This window comes from Armigeres subalbatus, chromosome 3 (assembly GCF_024139115.2).
Source record: "Armigeres subalbatus isolate Guangzhou_Male chromosome 3, GZ_Asu_2, whole genome shotgun sequence".
Classification (NCBI taxonomy): domain Eukaryota; kingdom Metazoa; phylum Arthropoda; class Insecta; order Diptera; family Culicidae; genus Armigeres; species Armigeres subalbatus.
Window position 1 is genome coordinate 169,633,081 of NC_085141.1, and position 20,536 is coordinate 169,653,616.

At 42.4% G+C, this 20,536-nt stretch overlaps 1 protein-coding gene across 1 annotated transcript; it reads left to right on the plus strand.

Annotated features, from left to right (window-relative positions):
* Positions 1–3,085: 3,085 nt before the first annotated feature.
* LOC134222129 (uncharacterized) lies at positions 3,086–7,452 on the plus strand. Its single transcript, XM_062701272.1, has 2 exons — positions 3,086–3,879; positions 5,478–7,452. The coding sequence occupies exons 1-2, from the start codon at positions 3,086–3,088 to the stop codon at positions 7,450–7,452; spliced, it is 2,769 nt and encodes a 922-aa protein (XP_062557256.1).
* Positions 7,453–20,536: the final 13,084 nt, after the last annotated feature.

Consider the following 20,536-nt stretch of genomic DNA (forward strand, 5'->3'; position numbering starts at 1 on the left):
CCCCGAAGCGGTTCCAGTGTGAGGTTTTTTTTCTGACTACCGCACGCTTTCATTGCTTTCCCTGATGAAGTGCTTTTATGCTGCCACATTCTTTCATCTTTCGCTTCTCTTCCCCAGGCCATGAACATCTCATCCTCAATATGGGCAAGTGCCTTTTATACACTATTTCCGATTCCGATCCTCCCGCCTTAACCTGGCCATTCATTGAAAAGCAAGATACAGTCAACGTAACTGAAACTGAGCTATACCCTACACGACATAAGACTTGAACGGTTTTCTTCCGAGCCGACATCGTCGTTCGAACGCTAAGCCCTGCTGGCGCTGACTGGCTGGTGCATTACATATTTTTGTTAACCTCTTCCCATAACAGCAAACTGCACCAACTTGGATTAGATTTTCCGTTTTATGTTGTTCTTGTGTTCTGCTTCTGCAGTCGACATATTTTTTTCATAGCCATTTTCCACTTATGTAACGTGCTCTTGGTTGTGGACATTTTTCTCTGGAACTTGAAAAGCTGAACAGAAAGTCAATTTCCTCACACTTTTTGTCCTGCCACGAAGTCATGCATTATGCATCCGCCCCAAATTGATTAAACTGGGTGGCTTTATTGATTGCCATAAATATTAAAGGTTGAGCGATTGCCAGACATGATTGGGCATCTATCCAACGATTTGGTGACGCGTGACCCTTGATTGCATCTGTTCAACCTATTCAGTTGTGAATAAGTGTGTATCTATTTAAAGCATTCAGTTCGCTAAATTTGGTATAGTGTACTCAAAAGTTATTCTTGCAAGAAATTCATGTTTATATGGTATGATATCAAAGCGACTCAAATTATGTAACAGATTTTTTTTTGAGTTTTTCAATACCCCTTCGATGGTAAATTTTGTTTTCAAGTCGGCGTATCTTTGTATGGAGCGTTTGAAAATGGCATACCCCTCCATAAGCTCTTTCGTTATTAGTGCATGGCGTCTAAGCGACCAGCAGCGATGCTGCCATGAAGTGGTAATACTGTAAATAACTGGTGGGCAATCCACTTCTAACTTAAGGACAAGCCTCCCGGAATCCAAAACTAAATGCATGCGTCGCAGCATGCGTGGAATAATGAAAATGACAGTTGTTCGTGGCTTCCATTTTGAATGGGGTGCCCTTGAAAATGCAAGTGCATTTAGTTTTGGATTCCGATAAGCTTGTTTTTAAAACGGTCAACTTGATCAAACACAACCCAAGCTATTTCTATAACCTAATCAATTGAGCAAAATAGTTTTTATAGGGGTCTCCAGTACCCTTGCGAGCAAAGGCGTAGGATTACCAATCCGGAGATGGCGAGTTCGATTGCCGGGTCAGTCTAGAATGTTTTCGGATTGGACACTTTTCGGCACCCTAGGCGTAGTGTATCCATTGTGATTACCACACAAGATACATACTAGACTGGCCCAGGAAACAAAAAGTTGTCTAATTTCACGGGGCACCCCCCAGGATTGAGTCTTTGGGTGAGAAAATCAATCTCTGAAAATTTCAGCTCAATCGCTTGTTGCATAAGCTGGCGCATTTGATTTGAAGTTTGTATGGGGATTTCAGCCAAAATGTATAGGAACATACACCTCCGTCACTCATTTGATCTGGAAATTGGTTCTGATTGCTCGATTGACCTCAGAATTGCAAAAACGGCAGTTGGTATGCTACAGAACAATTTCACAGAACATTGTATGATGATTAAATGAACTTTTATATAGGTTTCGGCTGATGCGATTCGATCAAAAAACCCAAAAATACACAAATCAGCTCCTAATAAATCAGCCGAAAATTATATAAAAGTTCATTTAATCATCTTGCAATGTTCTGTGAAATTGTTCTGTAGCATTTCTTCCCATAGTAATCTGGGCCAGTCTAATACATACTCATGCAATGGCGGGCATAGACAAACTGTTAATTAATAACTGAGGAATTGCTAATCGAATACAGGCCAAGTTCCAGTTGGAATGTACAGCCATTGAAGAAAAAGAAGTTTAAATTAAAATCAGTTATGCCCACTTGAAAAAAAGTCTTGTCCTAAATGGACAAGATCAATCGTTACGTATGTTACGTTATGTTCTACCCGCCAAAAGTATGGAAGCTCAAATAGTAGTTTGTGCAACTAGTTGCAAAAAGACGATTTTTCCAGCACGTGTTGTACGTTTATCCAACGAGGCTGGCCGAGTTGGATAAATACTACGAGTGCTGAAAAAATCGAGTTTTGAATTGAGTTGCAAACGCTATTTTTTGCAATGACGAAAAATAGGCTTAAATATGATTAATCTGTATCAAAATAATACAATTTTATTTACTTCACTTGATCACATCATGTTGCTGCAGAAAACAAACAGATTCCATGTTATCGTGCCCCATTGTGTACTGGACTGACCATACAGCGAAAGATAAACCTGCATTTGGAGAATTTGATGCCATGCCCATAAAATTATTTCATTTATTATGTTACACAGAAAATACACTATTTGAACACTCACCCAAGCCAATTGAGCTAAATGTGGTCATGTAACTATTGTTTTAATACTGGTGTTGGCAACCCGGCCCCTCACAATCCAACAGGGACCGACAGAGTGACATTCTAGTTGACAGTTGACATGACAGACCAATACAGTGAAGAATTTCTATGCGAGACTCTATGTTTAGACAGAACAAAACGTTGTTACGTTAAAAATTCTTATATCTAAAATTTGTGAATTTATTATTTCTAATTGATTAAAACCTATTGAACTGTAAGTAAAACAATGAATTAAAACAAAAACTACTATTAAACCTTAAAATTATACATGCAGATATAAGATAGACCCTAAAATATCGATTGTTACATTACGACGGAGAATACACGTGAAAGACTAATGTTGTAAGTAAACGAAAAATTAAATTATAACTCTAAAAGATAATTTAACTGTAATAAAATTACAGCTGATAACATACTCCCTTAAAAAACCGAGTTTGCTGTGAAGAAGTCCGAATCGTCTCCGCTCCCGTAACAAAACTATCAGAACATTATAGTTCTAACCTCACTTCCGTGAGCGGTTCGGGGTACATATCTGAAACCATGAGCAAAGTTGGTGAATCAACGGGTGGCAAAAATTGTCGGGGATGCAACGAACCGGATGAGGCGGATAGTCAAATGGTCCAGTGCGACGGCTGCAGTCACTGGTACCATTTTAGATGCGCCGGTGTGGGAAACAGTATTGCCGATGAGAGCCGAACATACATATGTGCCTTTTGTGCTGCATCGCCCGCACAGTCCGATGCCCCGTCGACTACAGCTAGTGCAAGGGAAGCCAAGTTGAGGCTCGAAATGCAACGTTTAGAAGAAGAGAAGGAACTGCGAGCTAGACTACTGGCGGAAAAAGAAAAGCAGGAGAAAGACATGCAGGAAATGGCAATGAGGATGGAGAAGGAAAGGAGGGAGAAAGCTATAGCCGATCTGATGGTCATGGAAAAGGAATTCCTCGAGAAAAAGTACAGATTGCTGCAAGCTAGTTTGGAGGACGACGAAGAGGCGAAGAGCATCAGAAGTCATCGCAGTGTACGTCAGGGAGTGAGCAGAGTACAAGAGTGGATGAACGCACAGCCCGCAAAGACCCTGAGCTCCAATCCTGGGGGAAAGGCCCCCACTGGGCTCACGTCCATGGCAACTAATGATGCAGATCCACCATCAGCACTGATGTTCAACCCAGGCAGCCAACCAGCGACTACAGCGGGTGAAATATCGCTTGTTACTAACTATAAGGGCCTGATATCACCAGTGATAACGATCCAGAGCTACCAGCGAGAGGAAATAACAATGCCTTCGAGGAGTGTACCGCCAGCGCCCTTAGAAGTTCAGCTGTCGCTGATTTGGTAACAACTATTACGACTCAACAGCCGGCTGCCAACAGGGCACATACTAGCATTCAACAAAGCATGTCTTGTTCAGGTACATTGACCAGTTCTGTAAGTAATCAGCTATCGAACCTGGCAGATGTAGACGGATATTTAAGCCATTTCTCAAATAATACGTTACCCCAGGCAAGTGTAGCCTACCACCCTGTCTCTCAGTCTGTAATCCCAATTAATGTGAGTAGAGAGCCCGTTTCCGTATCGCCTAATCATCCGTTGATACAGAATGGCATTTGCTATTCCTCTGCGCCTCAAAATTTCTCCACATTTTTTTCTGCTCCACAAATTGGTTCAAGACCGTTAAGTGCTCCGACAATACCGCAAAGTGGAATACCAGGTTCGTCTTCATTTCCTTATGGAATAAACTGTGGTGTGTACAATGCTTCTTCGCAACATTTTCCCGGGATAAGTGTGTCCAGTCATCAAGCACCCATTTTCTCCGTGTCGCAGCATTCCAGTGCGCCACTGCAGCTGCTACCAGGTCCAAATGCTCAACAACTGGCCGCTCGTCATGTGGTGTCTAAAGAACTCCCTACATTCTCCGGAAATCCTGCTGATTGGCCACTTTTCTGGAGTAGTTACGACACGTCCACCCAAATGTGTGGGTATACAGATGCAGAAAACCTTATGAGGTTGCAACGAAGTTTGAAGGGTGATGCTAGGAGAGCTGTTAGTTGTTTTTTGCTGCATCCGTCAAATGTTCCGGAGGTGATGAACACACTGCACTCTCTATATGGCCGTCCTGACGCCATCATCCAAACGTTGCTGAATGAAGTACGTTCAACTCCAGCTCCAAAACCAGAAAGTTTGGAAACGTTAATCAACTTTGGATTGGCGGTGAGAAACCTTAGTGTACACCTGGTCACTACAAGACAGGAGATGCACTTGGCGAATCCCATACTGCTACAGGAGCCTGTGGAGAAGCTGCCCGCGAATTTTAAGCTTGACTGGGCTTTGTATAAGCAACGGTTACCAATAGCGGATCTATGAGGTTTCTCTGACTAGCTGAACGTTGTGATCACGGCTGCTAGCAATGTAACGACAATTACGAATGCTGATTGTCAGAAAGCTGATCGTTCGAAATGGAGAACGTAGGCGTTCGTAAACGCCCATTCTACGGAGGGTACACGAGTAGAATGGCAAAGCAAGGAAGAAGAACGATCAACAGTAGGCGTGTCGGAAATAAAACAGGATCGGCCGTGTGCTGTATGTGAAGTTGCTGGGCACAAACCGAAGGATTGTGGTGTATTCAAACGAAAGAGTCTTGTCGATCGTTGGAAGTGTGCAAATGAGGCACGTCTCTGCAAAAGATGTCTGTATCCGCACGGGAGATGGCCGTGTAAGGCCTCAACATGTGGCATGAGTGGATGTCAACAACGTCACCATCGCCTCCTCCATCCGGGAGAACCACAAGTAACAGAAACCACTACCTGCATTACTGCAACCACAGGAACCATATCAGTTCATCGGCACGTTCAAAAGGGAACACTTTTTCGTATCCTCCCGGTGCTTCTGCACGCTAATGGTAAATCTATTCAAACCTTTGCTTTCCTCGACAGTGGTTCTGATTCAACATTGGTAGAAAGCTCGATCGTTGAACAACTTGGTATAGTAGGTAAACCTACGCCGCTATGCCTACAATGGACAAGCGGAGTAAAACGCATAGAAGAACAGTCACAGTGTGTTGAACTTTCTATCTCAGGATCGGGGTTAAAGAAACGATTCACTTTGAACGATGTGCACACAGTCAAAAGTTTGGACCTTCCTCGGCAGTCGTTGAGTTTCAACGATTTGCAAAAAGATTTTTCCCATCTCCGTGGACTTCCAGTGAAAAGTTATTACGACGCATCTCCTGGTATTCTAATTGGCTTAGATAATACCAACGTAAAAACCACTTTGAAACTACGAGAAGGGAAAACTGACGGACCAGTTGCAGCAAAAACCCGTATCGGTTGGGTGGTGTTCGGACGTAATCGAGAGTCCAGAGAAGAGGTTGGTTCTCATCGCGTTCTTCACGTATGTAGTGGACACAGCGATCACGGACTGCATGATCTAGTGAAGGATTTCTTCCGTGTTGAAGGCACGGGGGTCTCTACACCGAATGCTCTTGTGTCTACTGAAGATCGGCGAGCAAAAGAAATACTCGAGGCTACTACCTTCCGTACAGCCAGCGGGCGATTCCAGACAGGGTTGTTGTGGAAATACGACCAGGTGGAGTTTCCCGACAGTAGGCCAATGGCAGAGCGGCGGCTACATTGCTTAGAGAAACGGTTACAGAAATCACCAGAACTATATTCCAACGTTAAGCAGCAAATCGCTGCATACCAACAGAAGGGCTACGCCCACATAGCAACGGACAAGGAGCTGACAGAAACTGATCCAAAGCGGGTATGGTATTTGCCCTTGGGTGTCGTCATAAATGCTAAGAAACCAGAGAAAGTACGTGTAGTGTGGGATGCAGCCTCAGCAGTTAAAGGTGTATCACTCAATTCGGTCCTGTTGAAGGGGCCCGACCTACTCACGTCACTAACGGCTGTACTGAGTCGTTATCGTCAAAAACAGGTGGCCATCAGCGCAGATATAAGGGAAATGTTCCACCAGGTGGAAATCCGATCGGAGGACCGACAAGCACAGCGGTTTCTATGGCGAGACAGTCCGTCGCAGCCCATGCAGGTGTTTGTCATGGACGTGGCCACATTTGGCTCCACCTGCTCTCCATGTTCATTGCAATTTGTAAAGAACGTAAATGCAGACGATCACGCCAACGAATTTCCCAAAGCAGCAGAAGCCGTAAAAAAGAACCACTACGTCGACGATTACCTGGATAGTGCCGACACCGTCGACGAAGCGGTACAACTGGCGAATGAAGTGAGAGCAGTTCATAAAAAAGGAGGATTCGAAATTCGACATTGGCTTTCAAATTCAAAGGAAGTTATCCAAAGAATCGGTGAACGCAGCGAGGCCACGAGTAAGCAATTCGTTATCGATAAGTGCAGTGAGACAGAACGTGTGTTGGGAATTACTTGGCTTCCGAAAGAAGATGTTTTCTCGTTCTCTGTACAGCTGCGCGACAGCCTGCACCGTCTGGTTATCGAAGACGTAGTTCCAACCAAACGGGAGGCTTTGAGTCTCGTAATGAGCGTCTTCGATCCACTTGGCTTAGTGGCGGTGATTCTCGTTCATGGAAAAGTATTACTACAAGATATATGGAGAACTGGTGTTGACTGGGATGAACCCATCCACCCAGAAACGTTTATTCGGTGGAAAGCCTGGACGCAGATGTTATTGCGGCTCAATGATCTTAATATTTCCCGTTGCTATTTCCCCGGCTATGAATTCGGAACATACAACTCACTGGAGCTGCATACATTTGTTGATGCCAGTGAAGTTGCCTATGCAGCTTGCTCGTATTTCCGAGTTGTCGATGGAACCATCGTTCGCTGTTGCCTAGTTTCGGCGAGAACCAAAGTAGCTCCTCTCAAACCTTTGTCTGTACCGCGGAACTTCAAGCGGCCATTCTGGGAGCTCGTCTAATGAAAACTGTTATTTCTAATCATACCCTGAAGATACGTCGGTCTATACTTTGGAGTGATTCCGCAACAGTACTGTCATGGTTACGATCAGATCCGCGGCGACACACACAGTTCGTGGCATTTAGAATTGGAGAAATCTTGGAAATAACAGACATCCAGGATTGGAGATGGGTTCCGACGAAGTGGAACGTTGCGGATGAAGCTACCAAGTGGGGTGCGGGTCCCAACATTGAACCAGACAGTCGCTGGTTCAAAGGGCCCAGATTCCTATACGACGATGAAACTCACTGGCCAAAACGAGAATTCCCTTTGGAGCAGTCTTCAAACGAGCTACGAGCGGTGTTTGTGCATAATCATGTTATAGTGGAGCAAGTTATCGATTTCAAGCGTTTTTCAAAATGGGAGCGGCTGCTGCGAACAGTAGCTTACGTACGTCGCTTCTATGAGAATTGTCTGCGTAAATCAAGAGGAGTATCACCATGTTCAACACAAATTTTATGCCGCGAAGAACTGAGCAATGCTGAGTTCACCATATGGAGGTTGGTGCAATTGGATGTATATCCGGATGAATTTGCTATATTATCGGAAGCCCACAATGGACAGCTGAACCCGAAGTCGAAGATCAACAGAAGCAGCCAGCTTTACACCAGATCTCCAGTTATTGGTGAAGGTGGACTGATCCGGATGGAGCGTCGCATGAGAGAAGCTGATTGGGTTACCATGGAGGTGAAGTTTCCACTCATTCTGCCAAAATCAAACTATGTGACTTTCCTGCTAGTCGATTGGTACCATCGTTCATTTCAACATGCCAATGCAGAGACTGTGGTGAACGAGATAGTTCAAAAATACTCAATTCCAGCCTTGAGAGTGCTTGTGCGAAGCGTTAGAATTCGATGCAGTTGGTGCAGAGTTTACAAATCGAGTGCCGAAACACCGAGAATGGGACCATTGCCTGCGGTACGTCTAACTCCATATGTTCGACCGTTTTCCTTTGTTGGGCTGGATTACTTTGGTCCCATTATAGTGAAGATCGGTCGCAGTAATGCGAAACGATGGGTGGCCCTATTTACCTGTTTAACAGTTCGTGCGATACATTTAGAGCTAGCATCTAGTCTTTCTACCGAATCTTGCAAAATGGCTATTCGGCGATTCATTGCACGAAGAGGAGCTCCTATGGAGATATATTCAGATCAGGGGACGAACTTTCAAGGCGCAAGTCGTGACCTTCGGAAAGAGATTCTAGCCATCAATAATTCTCTCGCGAGCACCTTTACTAATACGACAACACAGTGGAAGTTTAACCCTCCGTATGCTCCACATATGGGAGGAGCTTGGGAGAGGCTCGTGCGTTCGGTAAAAGCCGCTCTAAGCAATATGCCTGCTTACAGAAAGCCAGACGAAGAAACGTTATGTACCGTGCTGGCGGAGGCAGAAAGTATAGTCAACACTCGACCCCTGACCTATATGCCTCTAGAGAGCTCAGAGGGGGAAGCACTTACTCCGAACCACTTTTTACTCCTGTCCTCTTCCGGAGGAAGTCAACCAATGGTGCTGCCGGCGGATCCTCGTACTGCACTACGGTCCAACTGGAACCTCGTACACGTGATGTTAGATCATTTTTGGACACGATGGATCAAGGAGTACATGCCGGTTATTTCAAAGCAAACTAAATGGTTCGGTGAAGCAAGGCCTCTTCAAGTTGGTGATCTAGTTTTTCTCGTCCAAGAGAATACGAGAAACAGCTGGGTGAGAGGAAAAGTCGTGCGAGTTTACCCTGGGAGCGATGGACGAGTTCGGAAGGCGGACATTCAAACCACTACTGGAATCACTCAAAGGCCGGTGACCCGACTTGCTGTCATAGATGTTCGGGATACTGGTGAAGGTATAGCAGAAGAAACTTCGTGCAATACGGGCGGGGGCATGTTGGCAACCCGGCCCCTCACAATCCAACAGGGACCGACAGAGTGACATTCTAGTTGACAGTTGACATGACAGACCAATACAGTGAAGAATTTCTATGCGAGACTCTATGTTTAGACAGAACAAAACGTTGTTACGTTAAAAATTCTTATATCTAAAATTTGTGAATTTATTATTTCTAATTGATTAAAACCTATTGAACTGTAAGTAAAACAATGAATTAAAACAAAAACTACTATTAAACCTTAAAATTATACATGCAGATATAAGATAGACCCTAAAATATCGATTGTTACATTACGACGGAGAATACACGTGAAAGACTAATGTTGTAAGTAAACGAAAAATTAAATTATAACTCTAAAAGATAATTTAACTGTAATAAAATTACAGCTGATAGCATACTCCCTTAAAAAACCGAGTTTGCTGTGAAGAAGTCCGAATCGTCTCCGCTCCCGTAACAACTGGTTTTTCATTATAGCACCCAAATAAGTGCTATAATGGATTTTATGCAACCCATTTGAGTTGCATAATGTTCATTAATGCACCCATGTTATTGGTATGGAAAAGTAGGCCGTTTTATCACTCAAACGCCAAATGGTAAACCAAGTATTATGATCAGGAATTGTAAAACATAAGTATTGCAACCCTAAGTTGGATATTGCAACACCCCAAACATTTTTAGTATCACTCCTATATTTGTGATGATGTATCATCAGATCTTTTCCATTTAGAATGATGGAACCTTCTACAAAATTATTTACGACCACAAGCATATTGACATCCGGGTAGTCCGGATTCCGGAACATCTGTTGAACGTATCATTCTTAATTGCCAACAATCCCAGAGAGATGCGATATTTACACTCTCTATTCGCATTCTAATAACAAAATCAATGTCTGCACCACTCATTGACCCTTGATGGCCATCAGTAGCTCTCCGGGAAATCCGGAACATCCGGTGAAGTGGTCACTTCCGATAATTTGTCCCAGAGAGCTGCGACTTTTTTCTAAATCATTTCTAGTAGCAATGTCAGAGCGCAATCAACGCAAGCGCCAAAAATGTCCTCTGACCCTCTAGGAGTTCCGGAACATCCGGTGAAGTGGTCACTTTCAATAATTTGTCCCAGAATGCTGTGACTTTATTCTAAACCGTTTTTGGTAGCAATATGAGAGCAAAATCTATGCAAGCATCACTTATTGGCCCCTGGTGGCTTCCTACTCATCCTCCAAGAGCTCCAGAACACCCGGTGAAAAGGACACTCTCAATGATTCGTTAAAGAATGCTGTGACTTTTTTCTAAACCGTTTGTAGTAGCCATGTCAGAGCACAATTAACGCAAGCACCTTTATTTGACTCCTGGTGGCCACCTACAGGTCCTCTGAAAGTTCCGGAACATCCGGTGAATTGATCACTTTAAGCGACTTTTTTCTAAACCGTTTAGGGTACCAATATAAGAGTTAAAATAATGCAAGCGTAGCTCATTAACCCCAGGTGGCTTCCTACTAGTTCTCCGGGAGCTCCTGAACATCCTGCGAGTGAAGTGCTACTGATCCTTCGGGAACTCCGGAACATCCGGTGAATTGGTTACTTTAAATCAGTGATCCCCTAAGTGCAGCCCGCGGGCATAAGGCTCTAATGTGGCCCACTGATATGCACACGCAAAAAAAAGGGTTCTGGAATTCGTGAACCAGTAAAAAAACACGTTGATTTAAATCATGGATTAGGGAACACCAGTCACGTTTTCCAGAACGTTCCAGAAAACGTGACTGTATTCCCGAATTCGTGACTGTTGTTCCCGAAAAAATACACCGTGAACTCGTTAGTTCACGAATTCATGAACGCTTTTTTTTGCGTGCATTATATGACAGAAAATGCTATTCATCATTTCCAATACTTCGGTGAACTAGGTAACTTTATAAAAAATCACAATAATAAAGCCAAAAAATTATATACTGCAGGCACCTATTAATGAACACCACCAGCCGTTGAGTGTTCTCCACTGATACACACCATGTTTTGCTAGTTTACAACAGTACAGATTTCACGTTAGAGTTGAAAATTCATATTTTGGTGCGATCACTTATCTACATGTTTTTACAGATATTTCTTAAAATCGCAAATCGCAATCGCAAAACCGCAAATCGCAAGGGCTGCCTTGCTTCCTTAATCCGTACGCCTATATCGATCTTGGTACCGCCGTCTGACGCCATTTGGCTACCAAGATATTAGAAGCTTTCAACATTCTTCACTGATTGCCCGGCTACTGTGAAACTGGAAGTGGTCACCATGTTTACATTCAACGATTTGGTCTTGTTGACGTTGATGACTAAACCTGCCGAAGAGGAGCGCTCGACAAAGTCGTTAAGCTTACTCTGCATATCAGAGCGCCGCTGAGCGAGGAGTGCAACGTCATCAACCAATTTCAAATTCGTTTAGGTGCTCCATGGTTATAGGCTGCCATAGCAGCCCGCGATTTAGTTCACAATAAATCACACCAACCAGAATCGCTTCGATTACGATGAGGAACAGTAACGGTGATAGAATACATCCTTGCCTCACACTAGCTACGATTCGGATAGGGTCGGACAAGACCCCATTGTGCAGCACTCTACACGAGAAGACCCTTGTACTGTGCCTCGATGAGGCCGATGATATTCTCAGGAACCCCCTTGCATCTCAAAGTGCCCCACATATTCTTGTAATTGAGACGATCGAAAGCTTTTTCGTAGTCAATGAATACCAAGTAAAGGGACTCTTGGAATTCGTTGACCTGCTCCAGAATGATACGGAGCGTGACATCAAGTCGACCGGGAAAGTTGTAGTGTCCCAGATATTACGAAATAAACGATGTAGTAGTTGAGCGGATGTCATGAGGTCAGCTTTGAGCATCTCGGCTGATATGCGATCGACCTCTGGGGCTTTTTTCGATTTCATGCTTTGAATGGCTGTTTGAATCTCTACCAGTGATGAAACTTCGGTATTGACGCGTGTTATACGTCAGATCCAAGGCAGATCATGCCAAGGTCATGGTAGCCTGGCTGTGCTCGAACCAGCGTTTCAGCTGGTCAGTTGGGTCGGTCAATAACTGACCATTCGCGTCTTTCACAGACATCGTTGCATTCATTTTCGCCCGCTTAAGCGTCGTGAGATATCGTAAAGGAGGCGAATGTCTCCGGTTGCTGCGGCTCTCTCTCCTTCGTCGGCCAGAGAGTTCGCCCACGCTCGCTTGTCCCAACGACATGAGCGTTTTACTTCCTTCTCCAGAGCCGAATATCGTTGACTCCTCTGGTTTTTGATCGCTCTATCGCGGCTTTGTCTTCTCTTCGCTCCTCTATTCTTGCTGGTGACGATGTTAAGGCATTCTTGATGACGGTCCATTGGTTTTCCACGCTGCCACTTTCCGGAATATCTGCAGCAAGCGTCTCCAGTTCTTCAACGAAGGTCCGTTTCACCGTGGCATCTCCCAGTCGGCGTGTGTTGAACCGTCGTCCAACTCTCTCCTCCTGCCGACGAATCCGCGCAATGCGCAGGCGTATTTCGCCGATGAGGAGGTTATGATCGGACGCTATATCGACACTACGTGTATTCCAAGAAGGCTCCGTTTCCATTTTAGGCTGATGCAGATGTGGTTGATTTGATTTTCTGTAAAGTCGTATCGGGAGACCCACGTGACTTTGTGAACCGGTCACACCTCCTTGGTGAACTGACGCTCGATCAGTCGGGTTAAATTTGTTTATAGTCCCGCCCAACACCGCTCTATTCAAAATATCAAAGAAAATCCAAAAGGATTCTGCTCCGAATCTCAACCCGAATTCTGTTCAGAAACACGAACGAGTTCTCTGTTGAATCCCAAACGGGTTCTGTTTTAAATACCGAACGGATTAATTCTGTTCAGAGTCCCTAACGGATTCTTTTCAAAATCTTTAATGAATTCTGTTTAGAATCCCAAACGAATTCTGTTTTACTCACATTCAAGTTTTACTCACAACCCCAAATAGGTTTTTCTCAGAACCCCTTCGATATTTGCTTATTATGACAAGTTATAGTGATCAATAAACCTTGAGCACAGTAAACATAAGATTTAAATCACAGAATCGTTCGGCATATTATCATCTAGGTAGTCAAGTCTATTCTAGTCGTTCTGCATATTATCATTTGGAAAGACAGCCTAGAATGTTTTTTGGTGAAAAAACAATATCTCTCTTTAAATAATATTCTGTAATATTTTAAAAAACAAATGTTGCAAATATACTGCGGCCCGCCTCAATAGCTCAAAATTTCTGTGCGCCCTTGGTGGTAAGCATGCTAGGGACCACTACTGCCTTAAATGATTCGACTTAGAATGTTGTGACTTTTTTCTAAGCCATTTGTGGTAGCAATGTCAGAGCACAATGAACACAAGCACCAGTAGTTGACTCCTGGCCAGCTTCTGGTCCTCCGGGAGCTCCGGAGCATCCGGTGAGATGGTCACTTTCAGTAATTCGTCCCAGCAAAACCGTTTCTAAACCGTTAGTGTTGTAGCAATTTCAGAGCACAATCAACGCTTGTTAAAGGTACACCCAACCGGCGGATGTTAGATTTTCTAACATTTCTGTATAAGAATCTACCAAAACCTGTATAAGAACTGGGCATATGCGAAATTGTTAGATTCTTATACAAGTATTGCATAAGAATCTAACAATTTTGTAAGCTTTTCTAACAATATTTGCTCTCAAAGCTTACATTTTTTGTATAAGAATCTAACAATTTCGCATATGCCCAATTCTTATACAGGTTTTGTTAGATTCTTATACAGAATTGTTAGAAAATCTAACAACCGCCGGTTGGATGTAGTAAGAGCAAAGTTGGCAAATTGACCCCGGGTTGCCACTAAGTGGTTCTCCAGAACATCTGATGAAGTTGTCTGTTCCTAAATTTCGTCTTAGAATATGTACTGCGACTTATCAAGAAATATTTTTACTTTCGATCTCTAACGGGCGAAACGAACTGACACCGTTTATTCTGGTAGTAGTTTCTCAAAATCTATTGCTGAATCTAGGCGATATTCTTACATTGAACACTCCCATACTCGTTGTTGCTCTCACATTGCAATTCAATTCCTAAAACGTCGAAGCTTTCTGGGACAATCTACAAGAAACGGCCACTTCCAAATATTCTAAAACTTCAGACGGATCACATAGAGGTCATCCGAGCAGAACCAGTGGTCGTTGTATTGATTTTGCTCTGGCATTGCTAAAGCAAACGATTTAGAAAAAAAAACCGCAGCTTTCTGGAACGAATTATATACATTGGAGAACCACTAGATGGCCAACAGAGGTAAATGAGTGATACCTGCATCGTTTTTGCTCTGACATTGCTACAACAAATGGTTTTTTAATAGGTTCACAATTTTCTGAGGCAAATTGCACAATTCGATTAATTCACCGGATTAGTTTTGGTATTGGTTTTGCTCCAACATTGCTAATACATCGATTTCGGCAATTTTCGGATTAGAAATTGTCTCGACTTCTCTGGGCATAAAAGTATCATCGTGTTAGCCTCATGATATACGAATACAAAAATGGTAACCTGGCTTAGAAACCTCGCAGTTAATAGGGTAAGACGGTACAATATGCCCCCCCTAAGGCAACTACTTGATAACAATTTACGTTTCAACGCAATTTATGCAAACTTTGTGTTATTACAGATAACACGTAATAAAGCTTTTTCGAAAAGTCGTGAAAAAAATGGATTTCGAAAAGTGCCTGGGCAATACGCCCCACCTTAACCAAAGACGTTTCATAGCCCATCATTAGTATTTTATCTATCACATAATGAAAAGGTTACAAATCCTTATGTGCTTGACATTAAAAAAGTCCATTTAAGCAGGTGAATTACATTTCAATAGTTTTCTTATAATTCGGAAGCAACTGTTGCACAAGCTCGCCGCGCTTGTGTCCAGTTGGTAAGGGCACATCGTCCTGTCTACACTGGGGCGTTTTGACCAGTGAAACATATTTTCGAAAAATATTACATTATTGAAGATGGAAGCAATTTTTTATCATATTAACCACTGAGAAAAGTTATTTTGTTGCCCAACTGAGTGTTCCAGTGCAAGTTTTGCGGACAGTATGCTAGCGTCGCTCTAGAATGTTAACCAAACAAACATGAAAAGCTACATCAAGACTGTCACTTTTTGTATTTTGCTTTTAATTTCATTATGTAATACAAAAATACTTCCACATTCACATAGTATGATGGGTTTACAAATATTTATAGGTACCAACTGATTTTGACCCTTAATTAGTTATACTTTCCTAGAAATCAAAATCCGTCTTACCCTAACTGTGGAAGTGCTTAATGAACCCTAAGCTGCGAGGCGGCTCTTTCCCAGTGTGGGGATGTAATGTCAATAAGAAGAAGACGAAGTAAGCGAAATGATGAAAACGCTTATAAAACGTTGGAATTTAGGTAATTTTTTTCTTATGCCATTTAGCGACAATTTTCCTAATTTCAAACAATCTTCTCGTAAACTGGCTATAACTGTCACCCGAGCAAGGCCAAAATAATAAAAATGTAAAATATCTTCCAATATCAGGTTTCGCGTCACGCTCTATAAACATTGGAAAAGTAAACAGAAATGTTCCTCTAATTTATTCTGCATCTTCTCCCTTCTTCTCGGTTAGCAAAGGCTACAATGTCGCTGGACACGAAAACACATTTCTTTGTTGCGCCATTTCCCCAAACGACATCGACATCGCCAACGCGTGCCCGTCGTAGCTCTTGCTGTGGTGCCATTGAAGTTCGCTACAACCGTACTTTGCAATATCAACAATAACCACTTAAATAGTCAAGTCAGCGGAAAAATATCTACCCAAACAGTAAACGCTAGCGGCCAGCCCACCAGCAGTCCTTGCAAGGTGAAAGGAGCGAAATAATCAACTTCAAGTTTCAGAACTCTCAAGAGCCATCGTCAACGCAGGATAGCCATTTACCGAAATCTGTTTACCTCACTTGTGTACACTCCGCAACTGAGTCGGTGTTAGTCACGGTCTTCAGATAAAGGGTGTTTTCGGAAGCAGAAGGGAAAATCCATGTTTAGCTTTCAGTTCCAATCATGAGCAGGCGTTTGTTTTAATTAAAATGAATCCAGAAAATAAGACGCAGCATCAGTTATCCTCGTGACATGGAGAGCGTCTGACAATAATATGGATACAGAATAATACTTCCTGAATTTTCTTTCCTATTCACAAATGGATGAAATGTCGTTGAAAGACGTCTGATTGAAATCATTTTTTGAAAACAAGGTAGCTTTAATTATTGCTATGACGCAAGGATAAGGAGTTTGAGAGTATAACTTCTAAATAGTGCATTCTAAAGTTGATATGCCTAAGGGTCTGCAGTTGCGAGCAAAGGCGTAGGATTTCAAATTCGGAGGTCAAGTTCCAGATAAAATTTAGAGCCATTGTAGAAGAAGTTAGTATGCATCTGATTGGTAACGTGCGTTAGTAATCACACTCGTTGTGCTTTTCCTGATAGGAACGACGCGGTTTAAGATGATCAATGCGACTAACCCCGTGGCAACAAACAATCATGCCTTGACTCATATTTAACTAGGCGGGTATGTGAGCGGTACTGAGTATCGGTAAGAATGGTTTTATTCATTATTGCTTCGTCTCCTCATCCACTCGCCGTTTTCAGTAGAACCTTTTCTTAGCTGCACATGTCACCGTGCAATAACAATATCTATGCCCGATCATTTCTGGAACCCTATCATACTACGCACAAACTCGCTAATTCGAAATATCGTTTAACAATATATCAACTAAATTATTATTATTATCAACGAGACGCATAACCTCAACGGAAGCCTCTTTGCCCTCTAAGCAGCCGAAACCGTCCAGCCAGCGTTTAACGATCGCCCGGTTCTTAAGTAGGGTCTGGTGGAAGATGCTTCCAGCCTGTGCGATCAGGCAAGTACAAAAGTTCCTCTCTTATTTTTCTTCCAGGCAAACTGACGCCTTCAACTTCTTATCTATAGTCCCTGGGCTGAGAAAAAAAAATCACTTACACATTGTCTCCTGTTTGGATTACTCATTTTCTCTTCAGAACGTTTCTTTTAATCTATATAATTCTGGGTTTTGCATGACAGTAAAGTTACATACCTAACTATTATTTGCTCTAATATTACAAAAACAATTTGATAACTTTATTTGAGACTATCACTCGAATTGCAATCTCTCTTTACACTCATAAATTTGTTTATGTGAATTTCTTATGCTAGCTTTGGTATAGTGGTATAGGGGTTTTGTGGCCGTGCGGCTAACGACGTCAATCGTCTAGACGCATGTGCTAGGGAGTGTGGATTCGATTCCCGCCCCGGTAAGGAGGAAACTTTTCGAGATCGATAAATTCTCCACTGGTCCACTGGGTGCTATGTGTCCTGTCCGTTGTCTCCTGCTAGGTGTTAAGTGTTCAGTCTGTACGACCTCTGGTCGAAGACGGTGTTCCTGTCTTTTTTTTTAATTGAAGGCGTTGGAAATCAAACTACTAACTCTTTGTCAAGATTTAGCGATTTTCGACTAACACAAGTAGCCGGCAAAGAATCTCTATTTTAATTAGCATGAATAACTCGAAGAAAAGACTGATGGAACGAAAGCTTTTTGAAAAGGGAAGATTCTTTCCAAGCTTCCGGATTACGATACCGTTCGCAGACTAGTACAAGTCAAAAATCTAAAAAAAAATCAATAATTTGATCGACCATTTACATACCATGCCGCCATAGAGTTAAGCAAACATTCATAGAGTTACAAGTTACTTACAACAGATAATCCTGATTATTATCTTATTCCTAGTGTATGCTTAAATGGCAGAAAAATTTTAATGCAACTAGTCAAAATGAATCCTAATGGTAAATACCGCTTTGACTCAAGTCCCGAACATGGCTCATATTCCGAACACTCGCATTTAAATGACCAATTCAACCTTATTCGCGTGGTTCTTTCCATGGGATATTAATTTCGTTTATAATCTTAGTCCTCCGTACGAAAAAAACGATGAAAAGTTTACTTTCAGGGCTCTAAAACGTTAGTGTTCAGAATATGAATCATGTTAGGGATTTGAGTCAAAGCGGGTGTTCGACTTTAGAAAGAATACCTGATACGTTAGTTCCCTTTATTATGATTCCTCAAACCAAATTTTAAAAGCTATGCTTATTATCAAATAATCATGATTTTAACCGTGTTAAATATATTAAATAACAGCAAATGCGTTGCAACGTATTGCCCCAACATATTTTGCCAGCAGCTGACCGCTTAAATCCCAAATATAATATTGAACCTCATCGAACTATGTATGAGCTAACCATTGAAAATTCTTTTCTACACTATTGCATCACCGACCAACATAAAGTGGCTCCACACTTCGCATCGTAACGAAAAAGGAGAAAATTTATTGCTCACCGTGAGCGGTATTCTCTTGTGATGCATGGGAAATTGCAATAAAACTAAACGTCAGGCATCACACATAAAGTATGTTTGTCACACGTTAGCTTTTCAGCACAACAGCTCTGATGGCTGACCAGCGGTCGCGGCGTCCTGTCTGGATTGGTCATAGGGTAATTTGCTTGTTATGTTGTTTCGAAGATTGTAACGATGTGTTCAGATTACGATAATCACGGAGGTATATAAATAACACCGGTAAGTAGAACACATTCGTGATTTTTTCATGAGAAAAACAGGTACAATCACCCTACTGACAGTGAGAAAACTCGTATAATGGTCTATAGAGGTTCAAATGTCCGAAAACCCATCTTTTTGCTGGTTCATGTTTGCTATAGGTATATGGTCAGCAGGTATGCTTTATGTATATTTTATGGTGAAATCTAGCACAGGTGTAAATCATCGTGCATTTATATTGCAGCAATAGAAACGTTATTTGTGTAGCATGTCTGGAAAAACATGTTTCTGTTCTATGGTGTTACTTGTAATTGGTATTGAAGACCGCACCCGGAGCCTTCCTTAGCCGTGAAGTAAAATGTTGAAGGTGGGTGTGTTCGATTCTCGGTCATGGCTAGGAAATTTTCGGGTTGGAAATTTCATCGACTTCCTTGGGCATAAAATAGACTTAGAAACCTTGCAGTTAACAACTGTGGAAGTGCTTAATGAACACCAAGCTACGAGGCTGCAATGTTCCGTTGGGGAATGTAATGCCAATAAGACATCAGTTAGTTCGCTACACAGACAAACATATAAAGGTGTCTTTTAGATGATTTATATGTTCCTCTGCGTTACTTTATGACATTTTCACTTGTTATTGCAACGTACACTTTGCTCCTTTTTAAATGAGAAATTATATGCCACATATTAGGACCGGTGCCGGCCTAGACAATGTTCGGATTGGAAATTGTTTCGACTTTCCTGGTCATAAAAGTATCATCGTGTTAGCCTCATGATATACGAATGCAGAAATGGTAACTTGGCTCAGAAACCTCATAGTTAATAACTATTAATGAACAGTAAGCTGCGAGGTGGCAATGTTACAGTGGGGGATGTAATGCCAATGAAGAGAAGAAGAGAGATAAGGAGTAGCAGAAGAAGCTCAAAACACACTTAGAGGGGGTATCCAACTTGCTCTATTCCTAACATTACAGAAGATTCCACGATGTTAAATTCCGGTATTTTCACGATCTAAACACAAGAGCCTAAAAAAACTATTGATTTAAGATATAGAGTTTGTTCACAGAAGTTTCTAGGTATTTAGGACCAGATTTTTGGACGTAAACAGTTCGATAATAAATCCCCCTAAATCATCAGGATGAGGTAGGAACGTGGTGTCTTCAATTATGGCAATGTTCCAAAGGTGGCGGCAGCACTACGAAGAGCACCTAAATGGACATGTGGCAGACAACGGTGGTGGTATGATAATGAACCTAGGAGCATGCGCGCACTATATGCGGCTTCCGGCTCCGAATTTACAGGAAATCCAGAAGGAGATCGGCCGGCTGAAAAACAACAAAGCCCCTGGAGTTGACCAACTACCAGGAGAGCTATTCAAACACGTTGATGATCCACTGGCTAGAACGCTGCACTGGGCAATAACCAAGGTCTGGGAGGATGAGGTTCTGTCGCCGGAGTGGATGGAAGGTGTCGTGTGTCTAGGCTGACCAGATCATTTCGGTGAAAA

Excerpts from the sequence above, each read along its gene's own strand:
- LOC134222129 (XM_062701272.1), top strand. The coding sequence starts at position 3,086 with ATGAGCAAAGTTGGTGAATCAACGGGTGGCAAAAATTGTCGGGGATGC. Across the intron at positions 3,880-5,477 it reads GTTCAGCTGTCGCTGATTTG|TGGTTCTGATTCAACATTGG; the intron begins GTAACAACTATT and ends TTTCCTCGACAG.